This window comes from Nycticebus coucang, chromosome 9, assembly GCF_027406575.1.
Source record: "Nycticebus coucang isolate mNycCou1 chromosome 9, mNycCou1.pri, whole genome shotgun sequence".
Taxonomy (NCBI): domain Eukaryota; kingdom Metazoa; phylum Chordata; class Mammalia; order Primates; family Lorisidae; genus Nycticebus; species Nycticebus coucang.
Window position 1 is genome coordinate 36,631,232 of NC_069788.1, and position 24,654 is coordinate 36,655,885.

At 46.6% G+C, this 24,654-nt stretch overlaps 1 protein-coding gene and 1 pseudogene across 2 annotated transcripts; one reads left to right on the forward strand and one right to left on the reverse strand.

Moving 5' to 3' along the window:
- Positions 1 to 348: 348 nt before the first annotated feature.
- On the reverse strand, positions 349 to 6,939 carry PTCRA (pre T cell antigen receptor alpha). Its single transcript, XM_053603590.1, has 4 exons — positions 6,740 to 6,939; positions 3,625 to 3,939; positions 1,484 to 1,528; positions 349 to 665 (listed from the first exon to the last, which is right to left on the reverse strand). The coding sequence occupies exons 1-4, from the start codon at positions 6,795 to 6,797 to the stop codon at positions 349 to 351; spliced, it is 735 nt and encodes a 244-aa protein (XP_053459565.1). The 5' UTR covers positions 6,798 to 6,939.
- Positions 6,940 to 18,220: 11,281 nt separating this feature from the next.
- On the forward strand, positions 18,221 to 20,139 carry LOC128593916 (eukaryotic translation initiation factor 2 subunit 2-like; annotated as a pseudogene). Its single transcript, XR_008382422.1, has 4 exons — positions 18,221 to 18,440; positions 18,556 to 18,773; positions 19,039 to 19,389; positions 19,665 to 20,139. The product of XR_008382422.1 is annotated as a eukaryotic translation initiation factor 2 subunit 2-like (transcript).
- Positions 20,140 to 24,654: the final 4,515 nt, after the last annotated feature.

Genomic DNA, 24,654 nt, shown 5'->3' on the forward strand with positions numbered 1-24,654 from the left:
GACCAGCCTGAGCAAAAGCTAGACCCCGTCTCTAAAAATAACCAGGTGCGGTGGGTCATGTCTGTGATCTCAGCACTCTGGGAGGCTGAGGCAGGTGGATTGCTGGAGCTCAGGAGTTTGAGACCAGCCTGAGCAGGAATGAGACTCGTCTCTACATAAAAATAGAAAAACTAGCCGGTCCCAGCTACTTGGGAGGCTGAGGCAAGAGGATTGCCAGAGTCCAAGAGTTTGAGGTTGCTGCCAGCTATGATGACGCCCTGGCACCCTACCCAGGGCGACAGAGTGAGACTGTCTCAAAAAAAAAAAAAAAAGTGCTCCTAGACTTGAGGACGGAGTAGTGAAGGCGGATCATGAACACCAGCCCCAAGATCGGCGGGTAGGGAACGTCCTTTCCTTCGAGCCCGGGCTCCGGGGCTGCCAACCCGGACGCGTGTGATGGCAGCGGCTGTCCCGCGGATGCAACGCAGGCCGAGGCCGGCCGGGTGAGCTGGCAGCTCCTCGTTGTTCTGTCACCGCGGCCGGCAGCGGCCGGCGGGCGACGGCCGCGGGAGCAGAAGGTGGCGGGCAGGTGCAGAGGCGGCTGCAGGTCAGGAGCACATCGAGCAGCAGCAGCTTGAAGAGCAGCAGCCGCAGAGCCCCCAGCCGCAGCGCCTGGCCCGGTATCCCTGCGCCAGGAGGAGCAGGTTAGGAGACTGCAGGAGCCCCCGCCCTAGCCAGGGAAGAATGTCCACCGGAGCGGGGGGCCTTGTCGTCTGCCCTTGCCATGTCCTCTCCCCATCGCCTCCCTCCTCCAGGGAAAGTCTTTCCTGGTGTCAAACCTCAGGTCTTACTGCTAATAAGTACCTTACTAGCCTTCATCTTACTTTATTCCCCCAATAATCAGTGTCCCGGGCCCTGCTAAACAGCAATGACAACTGCAACAAAAACAGCCGGCGTTGGTGGCTCCTGTAGCTCTAGCGGCTAAGGCGCCAGCCGCATGCACTGGAGCTGGCGGGTTCGAATCTAGCCTGGGCCTGCCAAACAATGACAACTACAAGCAAAAAATAGTCAGGCGTCGTGACGGGCGCCTGTAGTCCCAGCTACTTGGGAGGCTGAGGCAATAGAATCGCTTAAGACCGGGAGTATGAGGTTGCTGTGAGTTGTGATACCACAGCACTCTACTGAGGGCAACATAGGAAGACTCTGTCTCAAAAAAGTAAGTAAATTAATTAATTAATTAATTAAATGAAAAGACTTTTCTTTTCATGCTTCTCAACTGATGTCCAGGAGTTAGTCTGGGATCAGAGGATCCATCCGCATCTTATCCTAGGGTAGACTAAGGTCCAGGCTACCCAGTGCCCCAGCCTAGCAAGGAAACCTCCTCATGACATACATGTCAACTCCTTGCATGGTACCCATCAGATCAGAGCTGAATACTCCACCTCTAAACCCAAGGTCATGGTCCCCAGGCTCTTATTCCCCATCTCTTATCCCAAGTACTCACCCCTGACAGACTCCTGGGGACAAGTCCTGGCAGTAGAAGCCTCCCCTATGGACCAAGGATAAGGGAGTGAGTCCTTTGGGAAAGGCCATACACCTGGAAGGCAGGTCCTGGCCATTGCATCCCACATCCCAACACTATGCCCAAGCCCTGGCACGGGGTGGCTTTCAAGGCATGTTAGATAAATAGACCATAAAACAGCAGCAGAAACCCTGAGGCCATTTTCTGTAAGTCCTCTCTAAATATCCTTCACTCTCCATTGTCCCCTGTTCTGGGCCCTGGAAAGCAGAGATGTCTTAGTGCTTTCACATAAGGAACCAATTCTCATAGCAACATTGTCGAAATTCAGGACATTCATTCAACAATGACAAAACTAGGCCCCTGCACAGTGGTTCACACCTATAATCTAACACTCTGGGAGGCCAAGGTGGGAGGATTCCTTGAGCTTAGAAATTAGACTAGTCCAAGCAAGAGTGAGACCCTGCCTCTATTAAAAATAGAAAAATTGGGGCCGAGTGCAGTGGCTCATGCCTATAATTCTAACACTCTGGGAGGCTGAGATGGTTGGATTGCTTGAGGTCAGGAGTTTGAGACTCCCTGAGCAAGAGGGAGACCCACTTGGCTCAGCGCCTGTAGAACAGTGGTTATGGCACCAGCCACATACACCTAGGCTGATGGGTTTGAAACCAGCCCCGGGCCAGCTAAACAACAATGACAACTGCAACAAAAAAATAGCTGGGCATTGTGGTGGGTGCCTGTAGTCCCAGCTACTCGGGAGGCCAAGGCAATAGAATCACTTAAGCCCAAGAATTTGAGATCGCTGTGAGCTGTGATGCTACAGCACTCTACTGAGGGCAACATAGTGAGACTCTGTCTCAAAAAAATACTAAAAGAAGAAATATATATATATATTTTTGAAACAGAGCCTGACCATTCTGAGGGTGACATAGTAAGACTCTGTCTCAAAAGAAAAAAAAAAAAGAAAAGAAAAACACCAGAGTAAGACTCCCTTCTCTATAAACTAGTTGGGTGGTGTGGGCTCCTATAGTCTGTACTTGAAAGGCTGAGAAGAGAGGATCTCTTCTTGAGCCCAAGTATTTGATGTTGTTGTGAGCTATGACACCACTTGATTCTACCCAGGGGGAACAGAGTGAAACTGTGTCTCAGAAAAGAAAAACTAAGTTGCAAAGCTGAAGATACTGTATCAGTCAAGTAAGGGTCTGTCTCTTTCCAAAGCACCTTTCACAAGGTTGCTGGGAATCAAAAAACTAGTACCAGCCTGAGTGTCCAGACAAAGCAGGTGCTCCCTCTAAATTATGGCACTCCAGCCTGGGCAACAGAGTGAGACTCTGTCTCAACAAAAATTAAAAAAAATAAATAAATAAAAATAAGACAAGGCCAGCGCTGTGGCTCAGTAGGTACCGCACTGGCCCCATATACTGAGGGTGGCAGTTTTGAACCCGGTCCCGGCCAAACTGCAACAAAAAATAGCCAGGCATTGTGGTGGGTGCCTGTAGTTCCAGCTACTCGGGAGGCTGAGGGAAGAGAATCACCTAAGCCCAGCAACTGGAGGTTGCTGTGAGCTGTGTGATGCCATGACATTCTACCGAGGACGATAAAGTGAGACTCTGTCTCTACAAAAAAAAAAAAGACAAACTGAGATAATCCAGAAAGAGGAAGTAAGTCATCTGGTCAGTGATTAGGTAGCTGACTTTGGACATGTTACTCAACCTTCCTGTGCCTGTGAAATTATATGACCTACCTCATACATGTAAAGTGTTTAGAACGGTGCCTGGCATACAGTAAACAGAGGAAATGATAGTGATTTGTTTTTAATTATTGTTTGGTCCTTACAGGGTGTCATACATATAGGGTGAAATATACATGTGTGTCATCAATCCCAGGTGGAAGGAAGCATTATAATGTCTTGGAACTTGTGTAGCAGAGCCTGGATTTGAACCAATATTGTAGCTGCAAGTCTTGGGATTCGTGGCCCTGAGGCTACTCTGCCTTTAGCCCAGGAATCACGTCACCTGGGTTGTCAGCACTTGGACATCCTTCTCACCTTTTTGAACCTTATCCTCATTCCAGAATATGTGGAAGGGGACAGGAAACGTCCATGGAGGACCAGGCTTCATTCTCACCTGATAGCTGTAGGGGCTGTGTGCTCTTGCTGTGGCGCCCAGGCCCAGTGTGGCAGACCAAGGGCTCCCATGCAGTCAGCTCCTCAGAGGGCAGGGAGAGCTGGGCCAACCTAGTCCAGGTGCCATCCGTTGCTGGGGAGGGGCCATAGGTGAAGGCATCCAGTGCACTGCCATTGCCAGCTGAGAACCAGATGGGGCTGTCAAGGCCAGGGGGTGCAACATCGAGGACCAGGCAAACCACCAGCATCTGCTGCTTCCCATTCACCAATAGTGTGATTGGTGGGGCCAGGGAAGGGAAGGGTGTGCCGCCCACACCTGCAAAAGAGTATGGGTGCTAGTCCAGTCTGTGCCCTCCCGGGCCAGTATCTCAATATAGGCTAGGGTTCTAGGTTCCTGTGTTTATATCTGTCCTTTCACCATACATCTACCTACTCTTCCACCCACTTATCCATCCCTCCCCACTTGCATTTACCCATCTAACCACCCTTTCTTCCCTTTGTCTATCCATCCTTTCATTCACCCATCCTTTCTTCCATCATCCATCTATCATCCATCTATTCTTTCTACCTTCTATCTATATGTCTATCCTTCTACTCATCCATCATTCTGTTCGTCTGTTTATCACATCTGAGTCCCTTTCTGTGTCAGGCACTAGGGATATAAAATGGGATAAGTCAGGTGGCGCCTGTGGTTCAGGGCGTCAGCCCCATATACCGAGGGTGGCAGGTTCAAACCCAGCCCCGGCCAAACCGCAACAAAAAAATAGCCGGCCCTTGTGGCGGACGCCTGTCGTCCCAGCTGCTCGGGAGGCTGAGGCAAGAGAATCACCTAAGCCCAAGAGCTGGAGGTTGTTGTGAGCTGTGTGACGTCATGGCACTCTACCGAGGGCAGTAAAGTAAAAAAAAATTTTTTACAAAAAAAATTAAAAAAAAAAAATGGGATAAGTCAAAGGACCCTGTCTCATAGGAAAGATGGCAAATGCACAAATAAACAGTTATAACACCATGTTGTGCCAGCCTCCAGAGAGTGGTTATCTCCAGGGAAGAAGGGAAGGAAATAGGACCTGGAATAAGCTCAAAGGAGGCTTCAAGAAACTTTTTGTTTCTTTTTTTAAAAGTCTGATTCAGGCATGGCACCCATAGCACAGTGGTTAGGGTGCCAGCCACATACACTGGGGCTGGTGGGTTTGAACCCAGTCCGGGCCTGCTAAACAACAATGATAACTACGACGACAACAAAATAATAATAATAGGCTTGGCGCCTGTGGCTCAAGCAGCTAAAGCGCCAGCCACATATACTTGAGCTGGCAGGTTCGAATCCAGCCTGGGCCACCAAACAACAACGGTGGCAACCAAAAAAATAGCTGGGTGTTGTGGCAGGCGCCTGTAATCCCAGCTACTTAGGAGGCAGAGGCAAGAGAATCCCTTGAGCCCAGGAGTTGGAGGTTGCTGTGAGTTGTGATGCCACAGCACTCTACCCAGAGTGACAGCTTGAGGCTCTGTCTCAAAAAATAATAATAGTAATAATAAATATATATATGCCGGAGGTGGCAGGTTCAAACCTGGCCCTGGCCAGAAACTGCAAAAAAATAAAATAAAATAAAATAAAATAAAAAAATAAAAAAGGTGGCTCAGTGCCTATGGCTCAAGTGGCTAAGGCGCCAGCCACATATACCTGAGCTGGCGGGTTCGAATCCAGCCCAGGCCCGCCAAACAACAATTACAGCTGCAACCAAAAAATAGCCAGGCGTTGTGGTGGTTGCCCGTAGCCCCAACTACTTGGGAGGCAGAGGCAGGAGACTCACTTGAGCCCAGGAGTTGGAGGTTGCTGTGAGCTGTGATGCCACGGCACTCTCCCCAGGGCGACAGCTTGAGGCTCTGTCTCAAAATAAATAAATAAATAAATAAATAAAATAAAAAAGTCTGATTCAACTATGGCAAAATGTTGACCATTTATTAATCTAGGTAGAGTGTAGATGGGTATCTGTTGTATTATTTTCAGTTTTTTTCTGTAGGTCTGCAGTTATTTTTAAACAGCTTTGTTTAGATAGAATCTGCATATCACACAGTTCATCCAATTAAAGTACAGGTCTATTATTTAATTATATTAAAAACTATGTCATATGGATACTACAAACATTTGTTATATATTTTCCAGAATAGCCCTGATTTTCAACAATCTTTTTCTTTTCAGTAAAGATGACTCGCTTAATATACAACAAAATGTTATATCTGAATATTTTGATTTTTTTCATATAAGTAAGTCTCCAGTGTTAGAACCTACAAACACACCATGAATTAGGTGTAGCGGGCTAAAGAAATACCCCAGAGTATGGGAAAGGATGCCAGAGAATCTTATAGGGAGGTAGAGGTGAAGGATACTCAGAAAGATTTTTCTTTTCTTTCCCCTTTTCTTCCTTCTCTCCCTTACTCTATCCCTCCCTTCCTTCCTTCCTCCCTTCCTTCCTTCCTTCCTTCTTTTTTTCTACTCACCTACTGGGGGCCGGCTTACAAAGGTCCTCAAAGGTCAAGGCTCTTCCCCCACCACACACATGCAAACATGCACATGCTTTTAATGAAGTTAGAAGTTTCCTCTCAAAACTTCAGTGCTTTTGGCTCCAGTCTTAATCTTTGGAGGGCAGGGGATAAATATCCAGAAAGAGGCCTTGGGACCTTTCCTGAGCCCATGATAACGGGGAGCAGGGAGTGAATTTGAGAAGCCCTGGGCTCTGTTGGAATGGGGCAACCTGAGGACAAAGAGGAGGGGAACCTCACAATGTTCCTGATGTCCTATGACATAACAGGACCGTGGCTACCCTAACCCTCAACTTCCATGGACACCCATCCACCTTGCTCTATTTCTGTATACCTCCAAGAGGCATACTGACACTGTGGACTCCAGGACAGGAGGATTTGGGGACCCAGAGCAAGGTGGCTGGGAGGTAGGGTATAAGGGGGATGGAATAGTGGGCTTCTGGTGAGACCCTCCCCAGAACTCCCTAAATGGCTCTCTTCCTGCCTCCCCCTATTCCATAAATACCCAGGGAGGCCCAGAGTTAGGCAATGGGCTTGAATAGACTAAGGGGGATAGAGAGGGATAAAAAATGTGGGCTCACCTCTGGGCGGGGCTGGACATCCAAGGGCCAGGAGAAGCAGCAGCTGTGTCCTAGCCATCGCCCACCCAAAAGAAGGCAGGACCCAGCTGCAGACCTGAGGTGTGGGCTGGGGTGGGAGGCGCCCACAAGACTGCCTCCCAGGCCACAGGCCCAGCTGCACCTCAGCTGCTCCACCACAGAGCTGTTTCCCTGGGTGACAGGCCCCTCCTACACTTACCCTGATCCTAAAACCCAGTCCTTTCTCACAGGTCAGGGAGTTTAGGGTGCTACTCCCATACAAGTCCCCAAAGCCTTTTCCCAGTCACTGCCCTTGCCAGAGGGCCACTACCATCCACAGGACACAGAACACCAGGTGGCGACACATGTTGGGGGTGGGGCTTGGCCTATATAGCACTTTATTTGATCCTCCACTGTAAATTCCATTTCACAGGTGTGGCAACTGAGAGTCAGAAAGATATAGTGACTGGCCAAAGGTCACATATCTGGCAGGTAGCAGAACCAGGCCTTCCGTCACCTTCAGTTACTCCATTAAAACTATACTTTTTTTTTTTTTTTTTTTGGCCGGGGCTGGGTTTGAACCCGCCACCTCCGGCATATGGGACCGGCGCCCTACTCACTGAGCCACAGGTGCCGCCCAAACTATACTTTTTTTTTTTGAGACAGAGTCTCACTCTGTTGCCTTGGGAAGAGTGCTGTGGCATCATAGCTCACAGCAACCTCAAACTCCTGAATTGGAGCAATTTCGAGTAGCGAGGACTACAGGTGCCCACCATGATGCCCAGCTGGGGTTTTTTTTCTATTTTTAGTGGAGACAGGGTCTCTTTTTTTGCTCAGGTTGGTCTCTAGCTCCTCAGCTCAGGCTATCCACCTGCCTCAGCCTCCCAGAATGGTAGGAATACAGGTGTGAGCCACCACAGTGGGCCTAAATATTGTTTTTTGAATATTTTTATACATTGTAACATACACCAGAAAGTTTAAACAAACAAAAGACACATCTAAATAAAAAATACACACCCAAAGGCCAGGCACCACGGCACTCTATCGAGGATGACAAAGTGAGACTGTCTCAAAAACAATCCCCAAAACCAGCACTCTGGGAGGCCAAGGCGGGTGGGTTGCCCTGAGTTCACAGGTTAGAGACCAGCCTGAGCAAGAGTGAGACACTATCTCTAAAAATAGCCAAGTGTTGTGGTGGGCACCTGTAGTCCCAGCTACTTGGAAGGATGAGGCAAGAGAATCGCTTAAGCCCAAGAGATTGAAGCTGCTGTGAGCTATGATGCTACTGCACTCTAAGGAGGGTGAGAAAGTGAGACTCTGTCTCAAACAAACAAAAAAAAATACACACCTTTATGGTTATGGGGGGGGAAACAGAAAGAGGGAAGGAGGGAGGTGGGTGGGGCCTTGGTGTGTGTCACACTTTATGGGGGCAAGACATGATTGCAAGAGGGACTTTACCTAACAATTGCAATCAGTGTAACCTGGCTTATTGTACCCTCAATGAATCCCCAACAATAAAAGAAAAAAAAAATACACACCTAATTTTGTACAATAAATATATAAATATTTCTGGAGCAAACAGACCAAATAGTAATCATTGTATGTTAGGATTTTGGATATATTTTTTCCTTTTTTTCTGAGCCAGAGTCTCACTTTGTCACCCTTAGTAGTGTGCTGTGGCGTCATAGCTCACAGCAACCTCACAGTCCTGGGCTTAAGCGATTCTCTTGCCTCAGACTCCCAAGTAGCTGGGACTACAGGCACTGGCCACAACACCCAGCTATTTTTAGAGACAGGGTCTTGTTCTGGCTCAGGCTGGTATTGAATCTGTGAGCTCAGGCAATCCACCCACCTTGGCCTCCCAAGTGCTGGGATAACAGGTGTGGTCCACTGCGCCTAGTCTGATAGTTTGTTTTTGTTTTTTTTGAGACAGTCTCAAGTTGTTGCCCTGGTAGAATGTAGAGGCATCACAGCTCACAGCAACCTCCAACTCTTGGGCTTAAGCAATTCTCTTGCCTCAGCCTCCCAAGTAGCTGGGACTACAGGCACCCTCCACAACGCCCGGCTATTTTTATTTATTTTTATTTTTTTTGGCCAGGGCCGGGTTTGAACCCACCACCTCTGGCATATGGGGCCGGCGCCCTACTCCTTTGAGCCATAGGCGCCGCCCAACGCCTGGATATTTTTTAGAGACAGGGTCTCGCTCTTGCTCAGGCAGGTCTTGAACTCCTGACCTCAAGCAATCCACAGGCTTCAGCCTCTGTTTACCTTTTGAAAAAGTTTACAATTGTGGTAAAATACTCTTTTTTTTTTTTTGGTTTTTGGCCAGGGCTGGGTTTGAACCCGCCACCTCCGGCATATGGGACCAGCGCCCTACTCCTTGAGCCACAGGCGCCGCCCGTAAAATACTCTTAACATGAAACTACCATCTTTTTGTTTTGTTTTGTTTTACAAAATATTATGGGGGTACAAATATTTTTAGTTACATGTATCAATTTTTTTTTGATACCTTTACTCTCTGGGGATACATTTATCAACTTTGTTATGCTTGAATCAGGGTTATAAGTGTGCTCATCACCCAGATAGTATTCATGGTACCCATTAGGTAGGTTTTCACCCATCCTCTCCCTGCCCTCCCAGCTTGATTTCCATTGAGGTGTTTTTTAATTTGTTTTTGGTTTTTGAGACAGTCTTACTTGTTGCCTTCTGCAGAGTGCATCATAGCTTTATAGTGACCTCAAATTCTTGGGCTCAATCAATCCTCTTACCTCAGCCTCCTGAGTAGCTGGGACTACAGGCACTTGCCACAATGCCAGGCTCTTTTTTAAGAGATGGATTCTCCTTCTTGCTTAGGAGAACTCAAGCAATCCACCCTCCTTGGTCTCCCAAAGTGCTAGGGTTACAGGTGTGAGTCACCATGCCTGGCATTTCCACTGAGTTTTACTTTGTTCTCTGCACACGTATGTTCCTCTGTTAGTTCCAATTTAGTAGTGAGTTCATATGGTGTTTTCCATTCTTTATATACTTCACTTATGATAATGGTCTCCAATTCCATTCAAATTGTTTGCAAAAGGCATTAATTTATCTTCATTCATGGATGATTAGTATTAGTATACATATACCACATTTTGTTAATCCACATATAAATTAATGGGGACTTGGGTTGATTCAACATCTTTGCAATTATGAATTGTGCTGCAATAAACATCCAAGTGCAGGTGTCTTTTTTTTTTTTTTTTTTTTTTGGTTTTTGGCTGGGGCTGGGTTTGAACCCACCACCTCCGGCATATGGGACTGGCGCCCTACTCCTTGAGCCACAGGTGCTGCCCGTGCAGGTGTCTTTTCGACATCTTTTCCTTTGAGTAAAAAAACCAGTAATGGGATTGCCCTGTCAAACAGTAGGTCTACTTTTAGTTCTCTGAGGAATCTCCATACTGTTTTCCATAGAAGTTATAGTCATTTGCAGTTCCACTAACAGTGTATAAGAGTTCCTTTCTTTCTGCATCCATTGTTTTTGGACTTTTTAACAAAAGCCATTCTAACTAGGGTAAGGTGATAATGCAGCGTGGTTTTAATTTGCATTTCCCTGATAATTAGTGATGTTGAGCCTTTCTTCGTGTTTATTTGCCATTTGTCTATCTTCTTTTGAAAAGCTTCTGTTCATGTATTTTGCCCATTTTTTAATGGAGTTGTTTTTTCCTTGCTGATTTGCTTGGCTTCTTTATAGATTATCAGATGCATAACTTGCAAATATTTTCTCCCATTCTATAGGTTGTCTATTTGCTCTGTTGATTATTTCCTTAGCTGTCCAGAAGTTTTTTTGTTTGTTTGTTTGTTTGTTTTTGCAGTTTTGGCCAGGGCTGGGTTTGAACCCACCACCTCTGGCATATGGGGCCAGCGGCCTAACCCTTTGAGCCACAGGCGCTGCCCTGTCCAGAAGTTTTTTAATCAGGTCCCATTTATTTATTTTTGTTGCTGCTGTGATTGCTATTGTGGTCTTCTTCATAAATTTTTTGCCTAGGCCAATACCTAGAAGAGTTTTCCCAACATTTTCTTCTAGAATTCTTAGGGTTTCACACCTTACATTTAAATCTCTTATCCATCTTGAATTAATTTTTGTGAGTTATGAGAGATATGGATCCTGTTTTATTCTTCTCCTGTAGCTACCCAATTTGCCCTGCACCGTTTATTTGTTATTTTTTTTGTAGAGACAGAGTCTCACTTTATGGCCCTCGGGTAGAGTGCCGTGGCCTCACACAGCTCACAGCAACCTCCAACTCCTGGGCTTAGGCGATTCTCCTGCCTCAGCCTCCCGAGTAGCTGGGACTACAGGCGCCCACCACAACGCCCGGCTATTTTTTGGTTGCAGTTTGGCCGGGGCCGGGTTTGAACCCGCCACCCTCGGTATATGGGGCCAGCGCCTTACTGACTGAGCCACAGGCGCCACCCCCCTGCACCGTTTATTGACTAGAGTTTCTTTTCCCCAGTAAAACTTACCATCTTAACCTTTTTTGGAGGGGAGGGGAACTGGGATAGGGTCTTGCTATGTTGCCCAGGCCGTAGCGCAGTGGCTATTCACAGCCATGTTCATGGTACACTACTGAGTAGCTGGGACAGTAGGTGTGCTCCCATGTCTGGCAATCTTAACCATTTGTACATGTACATTTCAGTGCCATTTTCAGTGAAAATTCACATAGTTGTGCAACCATCACAATCATCTGACTATAGAATTCTTTTTATTTTGCAGAAGTGAAACTGTATCGTGGTAACTACCATTTTACTTTCTTTTTTTTTTTTTTTGTAGAGACAGAGTCTCACTTTACTGCCTTCAGTAGAGTGCTATGTCACAGGACTCACAGCAACCTCTAGCTCTTGGGCTTCCGCGATTCTCCTGCCTCAGCCTCCCGAGCAGCTGGAACTACAGGCACCTGCCACAACGCCCGGCTATTTTTTTGGTTGCAGTTTGGCCGGGGCTGGGTTTGAACCCACCACCCTCCGTATATGGGGCCAGCGCCCTACTCACTGAGCCACAGGCGCCACCCTACTTTCTGTCTTTTTGATTTGACTACTTTATTCAAGTGAAATTATGTTTATTGCCTTTTTGTACTGGTTTGTTTTATTGGCATCATATTCTCGAGTTTTGTTCATGTTGTAGCATGTGTCAGAATGTCTTTTTTTTTTTTTTTGAGACAGAGTCTCACTTTGTCACCCTTGGTAGGGTTCCTTGGCATCATAGCTCACAGCAACCTCAAGTTCTTGGGCTCCCAGCGATCCTCTTGCCTCAGTTATTTTTTTTTTGTTTTGTTTTGAGACAGAGCCTCAAGCTGTCACCCTGGGTAGAGTGCTGTGGCATCACAGCTCACAGTAACCTCCAACTCCTGGGCTCAAGCGATTCTGTTGCCTCCACCTCCCAAGTAGCTGGGACTACAGGCGCCTGCCACAACACCCAGCTATTTTTTTTCGTTGCAGCCGTCATTGTTGTTTGGTTGGCCCAGGCTGGATTCAAACTCACCAGCTCAGGTGTATGTGGCTGGCGCCTTAGCCGCTTGAGCCACAGGTGCCGAGCCACTCTTGCCTCAGTTTTTAAATTTTTTTAGTACAGATAGCTTCTTACTATTGCGCAGGCTGGTCTTGAACTCCTGAGCTCAGGCAACCCACCTGCCTCGGCCTCCCAGAGTGGTGGGATTACAGGCATGAGCCACCGCACCTAGTCAAGAACTTGCTTTCAGTTTTTTGGTGTCTATGCCCAGCAGATCATATGTTAATTATATGGAATTGCTAGATCATATGTTAATTATATTTTTAATTTTTGAGGAACTGCTGTACTGGTTTCCAGAGTAGCTGCATCCTTTTACAGTCCCATCAATAGTATGCAAGGATTCCAATTTCTCTACATCCCTACCATCTGATGGTCATGAGGTGGTATCTCCTCATGTTTTTTTTTTTTTTTTTTTTTTTGAGACAGAGCCTCAAGCTGTCACCCTGGGTACAGTGCTGTGGCATCACAGCTCATAGTAGCCTCCAACTCCTGGGCTCAAGCGATTCTCCTGTCTCCGCCTCCCAAGTAGCTGAGACTACAGGTGCCCGCCACAACGCCCGGCTATCTTTTGGTTGCAGCTGTCATTGTTACTTGCCAGGCTGGGCTGGAGTAGAACCAGCCAGCTAGGGTGTGTGGCTGGTGCTTTAGCCACTTGAGCCACAGGCGCCGAGCCTCCTTGTGGTTTTGATTTGTGTTTCCATAGTGATTAGTGATGTTGAGCATCTAAGTCCTTCGTATTGTGAGGTTCTCAGATACATATCTGTTATATTAATTTACATTCCATCACAATGAATGAAAGACTCACTTTATCCCACAAGCATTTGGCATTCCTTATAAAAAACTATAATTTAGGAGACTTCGGGTGGCACCTGTGGCTCAGTTGAGTAGAGCGCCGGACCCATATACCAGAGGTCGTGGGTTCAAACCCAGCCCTGGCCAAAAATTACAAAAAAAAAAAAAAAGAAAACAACTGTAATTTAATCAGTTAAAATAAAATTGTACTTCATTTCTCTGATTACATTTTTCCATTTAGTTGTTTCCTTCTTTGAATTGTCTATTGCTCTCTTGTAATGTCAGTGTCTTAATAATTTGTTAAAGCTTTCTCATGTTATGGCTTGGGTGCCAGCAGCTAGTCTCTAAAAAAAAAAAAAAAACCTTCTCATGATAAAGATAACCCATTGTGTATTGCAATTGCTGGAGTCATTTCTCAGTTTTTTGACTACTTTTAATTTTTTTTTTTTTTTTTTAGAGACAGAGTTTCAAGCTGTCACCCTGGGTAGAGTTCTGTGGTATCACAGCTCACAGCAACCTCAAACTCTTGGACTTAAGCGATCCTCTTGCTTCAGCCTCCCAAGTAGCTGGGACTACAGGCACACGCCACAACACCCAGCTATTTATTTTTTGGCTATAGTTGTCATTGTTGTTTGGTGGGCCGGGCTGGATTTGAACCTGCCAGCTCTGGTGTATGTGGCTGGCGCCCTAGCCTCTTGAGCTACAGGCGCTGAGGCCACTACTTTTAATCATTTTAAACCTATAGATTTTTGTTTTATATGAACCAATAATCCATCTTTCCTACTGTGATTCACAATCTCTTTTAGGCCTAGAAAGTTCTCTCCCCTTTAGAGAATTGATACATTGCTCTTCTAGCCTCTTGTGCTTTTGTAGTTTAATTTCAACCTCCCCTCCCCCGCAACTCTCTACTAGCAATTAATTTTGGCGTATGGTAGATGCGCATCTAAATTACATATTTTTTCCCAAAAAACTAATCACTTATCCTGGAATTACAGTATTTATTGAATAATCTCTCCTGGCTTTATTATTTGCCAAATGTTCAGGACCAACAGCGAGGGGTGCGTGTGTGTTTTCTTGTTCGCTGAACAGAGAGACATTATTGCAGGTTAATGTCATTTTTTTTTTTTTTTTTAATTTTTTTGTAGAGACAGAGTCTCATTTTATGGCCCTCGGTAGAGTGCCGTGGCCTCACACAGCTCACAGCAACCTCCAACTCCTGGGCTTAAGCGATTCTCTTGCCTCAGCCTCCCGAGCAGCTGGGACTACAGGCACCCGCCACAACGCCCGGCTATTTTTTTGTTGCAGTTTGGCCGGGGCTGGGTTTGAACCCGCCACCCTCGGCATATGGGGCCGGCGCCCTACTCACTGAGCCACAGGCGCTGCCCTGCAGGTTAATGTCTTTTACATAGGCAGGTTTGTTCTTCCGGGCTCCTCAGCTTCTTTCTGGTGACAGCCTCACCCGATTTCTGTCTGAATAGTTATTTAATAATCATACTGATTGTGCGGGCCTGACGGGCGTGAAGCCGCTGCGGCCAAGGCTGCACCCCCGCCCCTTGGCGCCCGCGGGCTCCACGTGTTCCCAGGCACAGCCGGCGCCCAGGTGCGCCCTGGCGCTCAGTGGTGGTGGGTTCCCGGCGGGAGGGGTTGCGGGGAGGGAGGCAGGTGTCCCTAACGACTCTCCCTCCCTCTAGCCTGGGGACGTGCCGGCACCGGTTCCCTTACCACATTACAGATGGGGAATGAGCTCTCCGGCCTCTTTTAGGTTTCAGGACCTTCCCGGGACAGGAAGGAGGAAGAGTCCTTGGCAGCTTCCTGCTTGGTCACCTCCCTCTGTAACAGTTCACACTTCCACTTACCCGCTCGCAGCTCCCGCCTTCGGTCTGGGGTCTCTGGCCACGGGTCAGGATGGAAGCTTTCCTTGCCTGCTCTTTACGTCAGTTCCCTACTTCTAGGAGCTCCAGGAATCCCCCAGGACCTCAAGACTCCTTGCCCAAGGCGGGTGAGGATGCTCAGGCCCAATGGCCTCTGCTCATCTTTGTCTTGGCTGAACCTGCCACTTGCTGGCCCGCCACTATGAGCATGCCCTGTTGGCAGACATCCCATTTCATCCTCACAGCCTCCCCCAGCTGGTGTTATCATCCATCCACAAAACAGCCATGATTTTTACAGAAAAACTAAGGGGCGGTGGCCCACGCCTGTAATCTGGGAGGCTAAAGTAGGTGGATTGCTTGAGCTCAGGAATTTAGGACTAGCCTGAGCAAAAGTGAGACCGTCTCTACCAAAAATAGAAAAATTGGCTGGGCTCCGTAGCACAGTGGTTAGGACACCAGCCACATACAACCAGGCTGGCGGGTTCAAACCCAGCCCAGGCCAGCTAAACAATGATAACCGCAACAACAACAAACAGCCAGTTGTTGTTTGTGGTGGGGTGCCTGTAGTCCCAGCTACTTGGTGGGCTGAGGCAAGAGAATTGCTTAAACCCAAGAGTTGGAGGTTGCGTGAGCTGTAATGCCATGGTACTGTGCTGAGGGTGACATAGTGAGACTCTGTCTCAAAAAAAAAAAAGAAAGAAAGAAAGAGAAAGAAAAAAAGAGAAAAATTAGCAGGGCATGATGGTGCAGGCCTGTAGTCTCAGCTACTTGGAGGAGGCAAGAGGATCACTTGAACCCAGGAGTGTGAGGTTGCTGTGAGCTATGACACCACCCCCACTCTACCCAGGGCAACAGAGTGAGACACTATCTCAAAATAAACAAATAATAAATAAAAAAACCGGCACCTGTGGCTTAGTCAGTAGGGCATCAGCCCCATATACCAAGGGTGGCAAGTTTGAATACTGCCCGGCCAAACTACAAAAGAAAAAAAAAATAGCTGGGCATTGTCGAGGGCATCTGTAGTCCGAGCTACGGGGGAGGCTGAGGCAAGAGAATCACCTAAGCCTAAGAGCTGGAGGTTGCTGTGAGCTGTGATGCCATAGCACTCTATTGAGGGCAACAAAGTGAGACGCTGTCTCTAACAAAAAAAAAAAAAATAATAATAATGAATTAAATAAATAAATAAATAAAGTTGCACAGCTGAAAATACTCTAGTAGTCAAGCAGTGGATGGGTGTTTCCAAAGCACCTTTCACAAGGTTGCTGAGAGAGTTCAATCAAAAAACTAGTAGCTGTCTGAGTGCCTTGCACAAAGCAGGTGCTCCCGTTAAGTTACGGCTCCCTCCCTTTTTTACTATGTACAGGTGGAAAACTAAGGGCCCTTGTTAAGCTGAGAGGAGCCACATAAGATGTGAAAAATTAGGAAAAAGTCTCAGTACATGTTAGGGAAGATTGCTGATAGGCATATTACTGAATAATTATTTATTGTAAACTTAACATATAATTACAAGAGTGTAAACAGAAGGGTAAATAGGGTATTGAAATAGCAAACAAGTCTCTTCTGGGAATACTGACAGGGGCACCTGTTCCATTTACGAAATAAAAATCCTACCTACAGTGTTATTTATAAAAAAATTAAAATCATCTACAAAATGTTTGATAAGACAGTAGCCAAATAAACTATGGTGTATCTGTGTGATGAAATGTTATGCAGGCCTTAAAATGTCCATTCGTCTTTTCATTCAGAACAATTTACTGGTTTCTGTTTTATGTCAGGAATTAGGGCTGATGATAACAAGATAAAAAAGATGCTTTTAGCAGTCAAGGGGGTAGACGGGGACCAGGAGTGTAACAGACATTGTAACTAAGTGTGTGTTTTTATGTGTCAATGTAGAAAGTGGGTCCTGGGAGGGGGATCAGGAAAAGTGCTTTAGAAGATAGTACTTGAGTCCAATCTTGATTTTTTTTTTTTTGAGACAGAGTTTCATTTTGTCACCCTCAGTAGAGTGCTGTGGTGTCACAGCTCACAGAAACCTAAAACTCTTAGGCTCAAGCAATTCTCTTAATCAGCCCAGATAGTATACTGACCGCTTTCTGTGCCTTGGTAACATGAGAAACCAGCCTCCCAAGCAGCTGGGACTACAGTGCCTGCAACAACACCTGGCTATTTTTTGAGCAAGACCACCTTTGCTCTTGCTCAGGCTGGTCCCAAACCTGTGAGCTCAGGGGAATCCACCCACCTCGGCCTCCCAGAGTGCTAGGATTAGCGGCATGGGCCACCATTTTTGTTTGTTTTTTAGACAGGTTCTTGTTCTGTCCCCCCAGCAGCTGGAGTGCAGTGGCATCGTCATAGCTCACTGCAGCCTCGAACTTCTGGGCTTTAGAGATCCTCTTGCCTTAACCACTCCAGCATCTAAGACTACAGGTATACACCACTGTGTAAACTCAGTCTTCATTCTTTCTGAACAGTTTTTTTGAGACAGAGTCTCACTATGTCACCCTCAACAGAGTGCTGTGGCGTCACAGCTCACAGCAACCTCAAACTGCAATTCTCTTGCCTCAGCCTCCCAAGTAGCTGGGACTCCAGGCACCCGCCACAATGCCTGGCTATTTTTCTGTTGTACTTGTCATTGTTGTTTAGCAGGCTCAGGCTGGGTTCAAACCCGCCAGCCCTGGTGTATGTGGCCGGTGCCCTAACCACTGAGCTATAGGCACCGAGCCTCTGAATAGTTTTTAGTGATGTGGAAAAATGTTTGTGTGAATGTGAATTTTAAAAAGGATAAAAAATGAATGATCTTAGCGCAGTGGCTTATGCCTGTAATCTTAGCACTCTGGGAGGCCGAGGCAGGTGGATTGCTTTAGCTCAGGAGTTTGAGACCAGCCTAAGCAAGAGCAAGACCCGATTTCTAAAAATAGCCAGGTAGCCCTTTCGCTGATGAAAGAGCCTAGTGCAGTGGTAGGAGAGGTATTAGCAGGATCCGTGCTGCTGCCAGGGCCTGGGCTGACCCATCCGAGTTCTCGTCCGTGCTGAGCCCACTTGAACCGCAGCCAAGACCGGGGACGAGGTCATGGAAAGTCTTGATCACATGGCAAGGAAATGGTGAAGCAGCAAGTAAATGTGCTCACAGGAAGTGAAATATTCTCCAGTTTGGATAGACTCAAGGAGTGAAGACCTGAAAATTGGGTAATGCTAACTCATGGAGGGCTGTGACAACCCAAGTTAAGGAATTTGGAATTTATTCTGAAGAGGATTCCAGTCTCTTCGTTCTCACAGTTTTGTAAAATGATTTTTTATCCTACTATGAGCAAGAAGGAAAAGAAGAAGCAGCCCTTTATGTTAGATGAGGAAGGAGATGCCCAAACAGAAGAAACCCAGCCCTCAGAAACAAAAGAAGGGGAGCCAGAGCTGACTGAGGACAAAGATCGGAAGCCGATGAAGAGGACAGTAGGAAAAAAGATGCTTCTGATGATCTAGATGACTTGAACTTCTTCTTTTTGTGTGTGTGTGTGGTTTTTTGGCTGGGTCTGGGTTTGAACCCACCACCTCCGGCATATGGGACCAGCGCCCTACTCCTTGAGCCACAGGCGCCACCCGACTTGAACTTCTTTAATCAAAAGAAAAAGAAGAAAAACAAAAAAGATATTTGATATTGATGAAGCTGAAGAAGGTGTAAAGGATCTTAAGATTGAAAGTGATGTTCAAGAACCAGCTGAACCAGAGGATGACTTTGACATCATGCTTGGCAATAAAAAGAAGAATGTTAAGTTTCCAGATGAGGATGAAATACTAGAGAAAGATGAAGCTCTTGAAGATGAAGACAGCAAAAAAGATGATAGTGGGCAGTGCCTGTGGCTCAGTGGATAGGGCGCCGGCCCCATATACTAAGGATGGTGGGTTCAAACTCGGCCCCAGCCAAACTGCAACAAAAAACGGCCGGGTGTTGTGGAGGGCCCCTGTAGTCCCAGCTGTTCTGGAGGGTGAAGCAGGTGAATTGCCTAAGCCCAGGAGTTGGAAGTTACTGTGAGCTGTGGCGCCACAGTACTCTACTGGGGGCGATAGACTCTGTCTCAAAAAACATAAAAATAAAAAAAATAAAAAAGATGATGTTATCTCATTCAGTAACCAGATGGGCCCTGCTTGGTCAGGCTCAGAAAGAGGTTATACATATGAAGAGTTAACCTCATGAGGGGAAAGAATCCAGATTTGGTTGCTGGAGAGAAAAGGAAATTTGTCATGAAACCTCCACAGGTCGTCTGAGTAGGAACCAAGAAAACTTCTTTTGTTAACTTCACAGATATCTATAAACTATTACATTGTCTGCCAAAACAACTCCTTGCATTTTTATTGGCTGAACTGGGTACAAGTGGCTCTATAGATGGTAATAATCAGCTTGTAATCAAAGGAAGATTCCAACAGAAACAGATAGAAAATGTCTTGAGGGCTTGGCGCCTGTGGCTCAAACAGCTAAGGCGCCTGCCACATATACCTAAGGTGGCAGGTTCGAATCCAGCCCGGGCCTGCCAAACGACAATGACAGCTGCAACCAAAAAATAGCCGGGCATTGTGGTGGGCACCTGTAGTCCCAGCTACTTGGGAGGTAGAGGCAGGAAAATCGTTTGAGCCCAGGATTTGGAGGTTGTTGTCAGCTGTGATGCCATGGCACTCTACCCAGGGTGACAGCTTGAGGCTCTGTCTCAAAAAAAACAAAAAAACCCAATGTCTTGAGAAGATATATCAAGGAGTATGTCACTGTCACACATGCCAATCACCAGACACAATCCTGCAGAAGGACACCCAACTTTATTTCTTACAGTGCGAAACTTGTCATTCTCAATGCTCTGTCGCCAGTATCAAAACCGGCTTCCAGGCTGTCACGGGCAAGCGAGCACAGCTCTGTGCCAAAGCTAACTAATTTGTTAATCACAATCAGTTTTGCAAAGTGTGATGTGGAGATTTGGCTGGACGATTTGCCATCAGAGTGGATATACCACTGTATTAAAAACAAGATAAAAAAGCTGCCAAGTTCTTTGGCGAGTGGCGGATTGGTCCGAAATCCTTGCAAGATGCCGATGCTCAGACATACTCATTGCCTGCTTTAACACCTGTCAGAGAAATGTGATATGTAGTAAGGAGGTGCTTTTTTAAACTCGTTCATAGACTTCTGTAAAATGCAAGATAAATTAAAGTTATTATAACAGTGATTCTTTCAAAAATAAAAAATAAAAACAGCTGGGCATTATGGCAGACACCTGTAGTCCCAGCTACTCAGGAGGATGAGGCAAGAGAAACACTTGAGCCCAAGAGTTAGAGGTTGCTGTGAACTATGATGTCAGGGTACTCTATCGAGGGTGACAAAGTGAGACTCTGTCTCAAAAAAAAAAAAGTATGATCTGATATTCATGGAGCCATGAACAGCATTGGATTGTTTAACCTTGAATTGAATTTACACAAGAGAGACATGAACTTTTATCTTGTGTAACCCACTGTTATTTTGGGTTCTCTGTTGCTCGCTGCCAAAACTAATCCTAACTAAAACATGTACTATATGTTCTAAGGTCTTAGTGGGTAAGCAGATGGGTAATTTGAAGAAAGTTTAATAAAGGGACTGTTTATAACAGTGTGGGCAGGGTATAGAGAAACTGCAGAGGCTGCTACAGGGGCTAGTCATGGTGGGTGTCAGCACTCAGGGTCTGAAGAGGGCCTGCGGGGAGCAACCACAGGAAACCAGAGCCAGAGAGAGCTGTGTGAAGAGGGTGCCTGATGGTAGCTGTGACTCTCACTGCTCATCTAGGTAGGAAAGCAGAATACCTGACTTTACCATCCTCCCAACTTCTGATTCTGGTTGGTGCCCCAGCTTGCTGAATGCAAGCAGAAAGTATGGAGCCCTCTGATGCCACTCAGCTTCCCAGGGCACAGGCCTGTGGTGGGCACAGGGAGACTGTTCTTTCTCATTTATCCCTCTGCCCCTTGGTAAACCTCAGATCCTTTGTCCACGTGAAAACCCATAACCTAAGCACAGGGAACACACAGTGTCCCATCAGCTACCGCTCAGAGGTAGTATCAGTTTGAGCCTAAAATGTTAACTACCACCAGTGGTCTTCACAAAAGTTAGCAGAGGAAAATGGGGGTTATGGGCCTAAGTTCATGGTCAGAGCTGTCTGCTTTCACCCTCCAATGACACACTCTCCTTACTCTTTGCCAGCACTTTGGCTAGACAATGTTCTTTACTTAAGTGACTCAAGACTTGATTCCTGTAGGATCTCAGTCATGACTGATCTTGAATTTACTGGGTTGCTAATGCTACTTATTAACCAGGATTATGGGGGAAGGATTATTAAGAGTGAATAATAATTCTACTGCAGTGAATCCCTTGGTAGCTCTAGTTTCCACCTTTTTTATGCTATAGCAACTTAATTTCCTCTGGTAATTGGGACTAATCAGCCCAGATAGTATACTGACCACTTTCTCTGCCTGTTGGCTTGGTAACATGAGAAACCAAAATAGCTAGGGACTTTTTCAACTTCCAGGTCATAGTCCTATGGTGGAACTATTTCTCCCTTGGACACTGGGATCTCAAAACCCAGAGGCCCAGGGTTATGACAATGGATAGGAAAAATTATTCCAGTGTATAACAGCCTTTAGGTATGATTGTGCGGAGAACGCTGCCATCCCTACCTCTTGGTGTTATATATGATTCTAGTTATGATTTTAAAAATATACTATATCCTTGGGCGGCGCCTGCGGCTCAGTCGGTAAGGCGCCGGCCCCATATACCGAGGGTGGCGGGTTCAAACCCGGCCCCGGCCAAACTGCAACCAAAAAATAGCCGGGCGTTGTGGCGGGCGCCTGTAGTCCCAGCTACTTGGGAGGCTGAGGCAAGAGAATCGCTTAAGCCCAGGAGTTGGAGGTTGCTGTGAGCTGTGTGAGGCCACGGCACTCTACCGAGGGCCATAAAGTGAGACTCTGTCTCTACAAAAAAAAAAAAAAAAAAAATATATATATATATATATATACTATATCCTGCAATGTGGCACCCCCACCTGGCAGGGTGTAGTTTTTCCCAGATTTGCTCTAATACACTAATCCACTGTTCTACTAACCCAGCTGCCTCTGGGTCACAGGGCTCATGGTAAGGCCAGTGAATACCTTGAACATGAGCTCAGTTGTATGTTTTCTTGCCTGTGACCTGTATGCCCTGGTTGGAGGCTATATTATGTGGAATGCCATGATGATGGTTATGGCATTTTGTAAGTTCATGCATGGTGATGCTGACAGAAGCAATGTAGGTAGACAAAGCAAATGCATACCTGAAATATGTCTCTATCCTTGTGAGGATCAAGTACAGACCCTCCATGATGGGAAGGTGCAGTCAAATCAAGCTACAACAAAGGGAGGATGATGCCCAATTAGGGACCCCAGCACAGGCTGTTAAGGAGGTTGGACACTTAGCACTGGCCACAGCCAGATCAGCTTTGGGAAGAAGAAGACTGTTTCTAAGCCGAAATATAGCTTCCATCTTATATCTAGGACTGTCGAACAAGCCTTGGGGGTGTTAGAGAAAGAAGTTGAACATCTAGCTGGGTGTTGTGGCAGGCACCTGTAGTCCCAGCTGCTCAGGAGGCTGAGGCAAGAGAATCACATAAGCCCAAGAGTTAGAGGTTGCTGTGAGCCGTGTGACGCCACAGCACTCTACCGAGGGCAATAAAGTGAGACTCTGTCTCTACAATAAAAAAAAAAAAAAAAGAAGTTGAACATCATCTACGGGGCTGTCACCTTGTCCATTTGATGATGATTTTGTCCCTTTGTGGTATTGTAGGCCATTGTACCCACCTTGCCTTTGATTGTTTGACATTAGCCACTTGGCCTTTATGCTACCAGGTACCACCAGGATGCCAGTATTCTCATTAAGATCAGGGAATCTAATTCCACTGATCCATCCAGCACCCCACACTATCTCTCAAGTCTGTAGAAGACAGTCATCAGAGCAAGTTGAGGATACTGGCCCTTACCAGCACATTTCTTTTTTTTTTTTTTTTATTGTTGGGGATTCATTGAGGGTACAATAAGCCAGGTTACACTGATTGCAATTGTTAGGTAAAGTCCCTCTTGCAATCATGTCTTGCCCCCATAAAACCAGCACATTTCTTAATGCCTTGGTAAAGGGAGTATTTACTAGACCTCTTCTTAAAATACGTAGCTGGCGGTGGCTAAGAAAGTTGTACATAATAAATCCAGTCCAGCATTCCCATCTCTCTGGAGACTTGTGATTCCTTCTTCTACATTCTGGCATTTTGAGCTTATTAACTGTAAGCTACCATTAAATCCAGGTTTTAATTAACCAAGCTTGCAGATATTAATGCCCCTCCCAGGTGCTTGAGCCAGCATATTAAATCTCAAATCCTGGGTCAGCATCCAAGGCAATGGGTTTGGCCAAACTGATCCTTACATTCCACCTCCTTGGTCTAGTTCCCTCAGAACCCACTTCCACACCTGTTCCTGCAGCTCCTGCCAACGCAGGTTGGCAAGGCCTGTAACTCAACCTGGGTGACCTCTCAGCATGGGGCTTGTGCTTCTCCATTGGGCTATGCTAAGATCTAACTCATGAAGGGCCTGGGGCCAAGGAGGGTTCTAAGGCTGATATCCTGGGAGGAGGGAGTGGTACAAGATGGGGGTTTTCTCTACAGACAGGAGAATTTCGGGGAATTTGGGGATTCAAAGTCCTGAGCCCTATTTGTGTCTGCCCAAATGTTTCCATGCTACCTCACGGTCCCTGTTCTTACCCATCAAGGCCCTTACCTTGGTGTGAGAGACCTGGAAGAGTGAGCATTTAATTAGCAATGAAACTTGGCAACCCCGCCTAGGCATCCTGAGGCTGGTCTTCCGCCACATGTGCCCCGTGCCTATGGGAGATGAGGGACTCCTTCAAGCTGCCACCAGGGTGTTCTTATTGCTTACCCACACTCCCTGCCAGACATTGGTAACTTCCAGTTCTCCTTTCCCCTGCATGCTCTCTGTGGCCATCAGAGAAAGCCAAATGACCCCATGGCATGGCGAGGACATGCCCCTGTTCTCCCTCATGCTTCATCCCGTGCTGCCCCCAAAGATAACTTGGGTGAAGATGATACCTCTGCACACTGTAGATTGTGGGGTATGTTCCTCTTCTACAAGGAGGCTTCCCCAGTACTTCCCGAATTGATCATCAACTGAACCCCAGTATCCTATTTGTAGCTGCTCCTGAAACTAGCTCCTTCTTTGGTGTGTATGGGCAGGAAACAGATGGCACTCTGATATTGGGTAACTTGAGGAGAATTTAGTAAAGAGTCTGCTTACAGTATGGACAAAGTGAAGGGAAATTCCAGGAAGCAGTGCAGTGCTGAGACCAGTAACAAGTGTGAAGGGGAGGGGGGAGGGCACTGGCAGGTCCACAGCCTGGGAGAGAAACCGAGGAAGAAATGCTGACCTCCTCTCCCTCCTTTGCTTTGCTCCCCTGCCCTCCATTGGCCAAACCTAAAAGCCAGAGGGCAAGGGAGACCCTCTGTAAATGTCAACATCCAGGAAGCTCTGTGGATAAGGGTGGAGAGAGAACGTGGAGGGGTCAGCGTGGAAGCGATCGTGGAAGCGATCCAGCTTGACCACCACCTGGTAGGAATCTTAGTATCTGCCTTTGTTGAGCATCATGGATGATCCTGTTTAATCTGTTGGACAATCCTGTGGGG

Coding starts and splice junctions, on each gene's coding strand:
- PTCRA (XM_053603590.1), bottom strand. CDS start 6,797: ATGGCTAGGACACAGCTGCTGCTTCTCCTGGCCCTTGGATGTCCAGCC. Junction 3,940..6,739: donor ATGTCCAGCCCCGCCCAGAG/GTGAGCCCACAT, acceptor ACTCTTTTGCAG/GTGTGGGCGGCACACCCTTC. Junction 666..1,483: donor TCCCCAGGAGTCTGTCAGGG/GTGAGTACTTGG, acceptor CTCCTGGCGCAG/GGATACCGGGCCAGGCGCTG.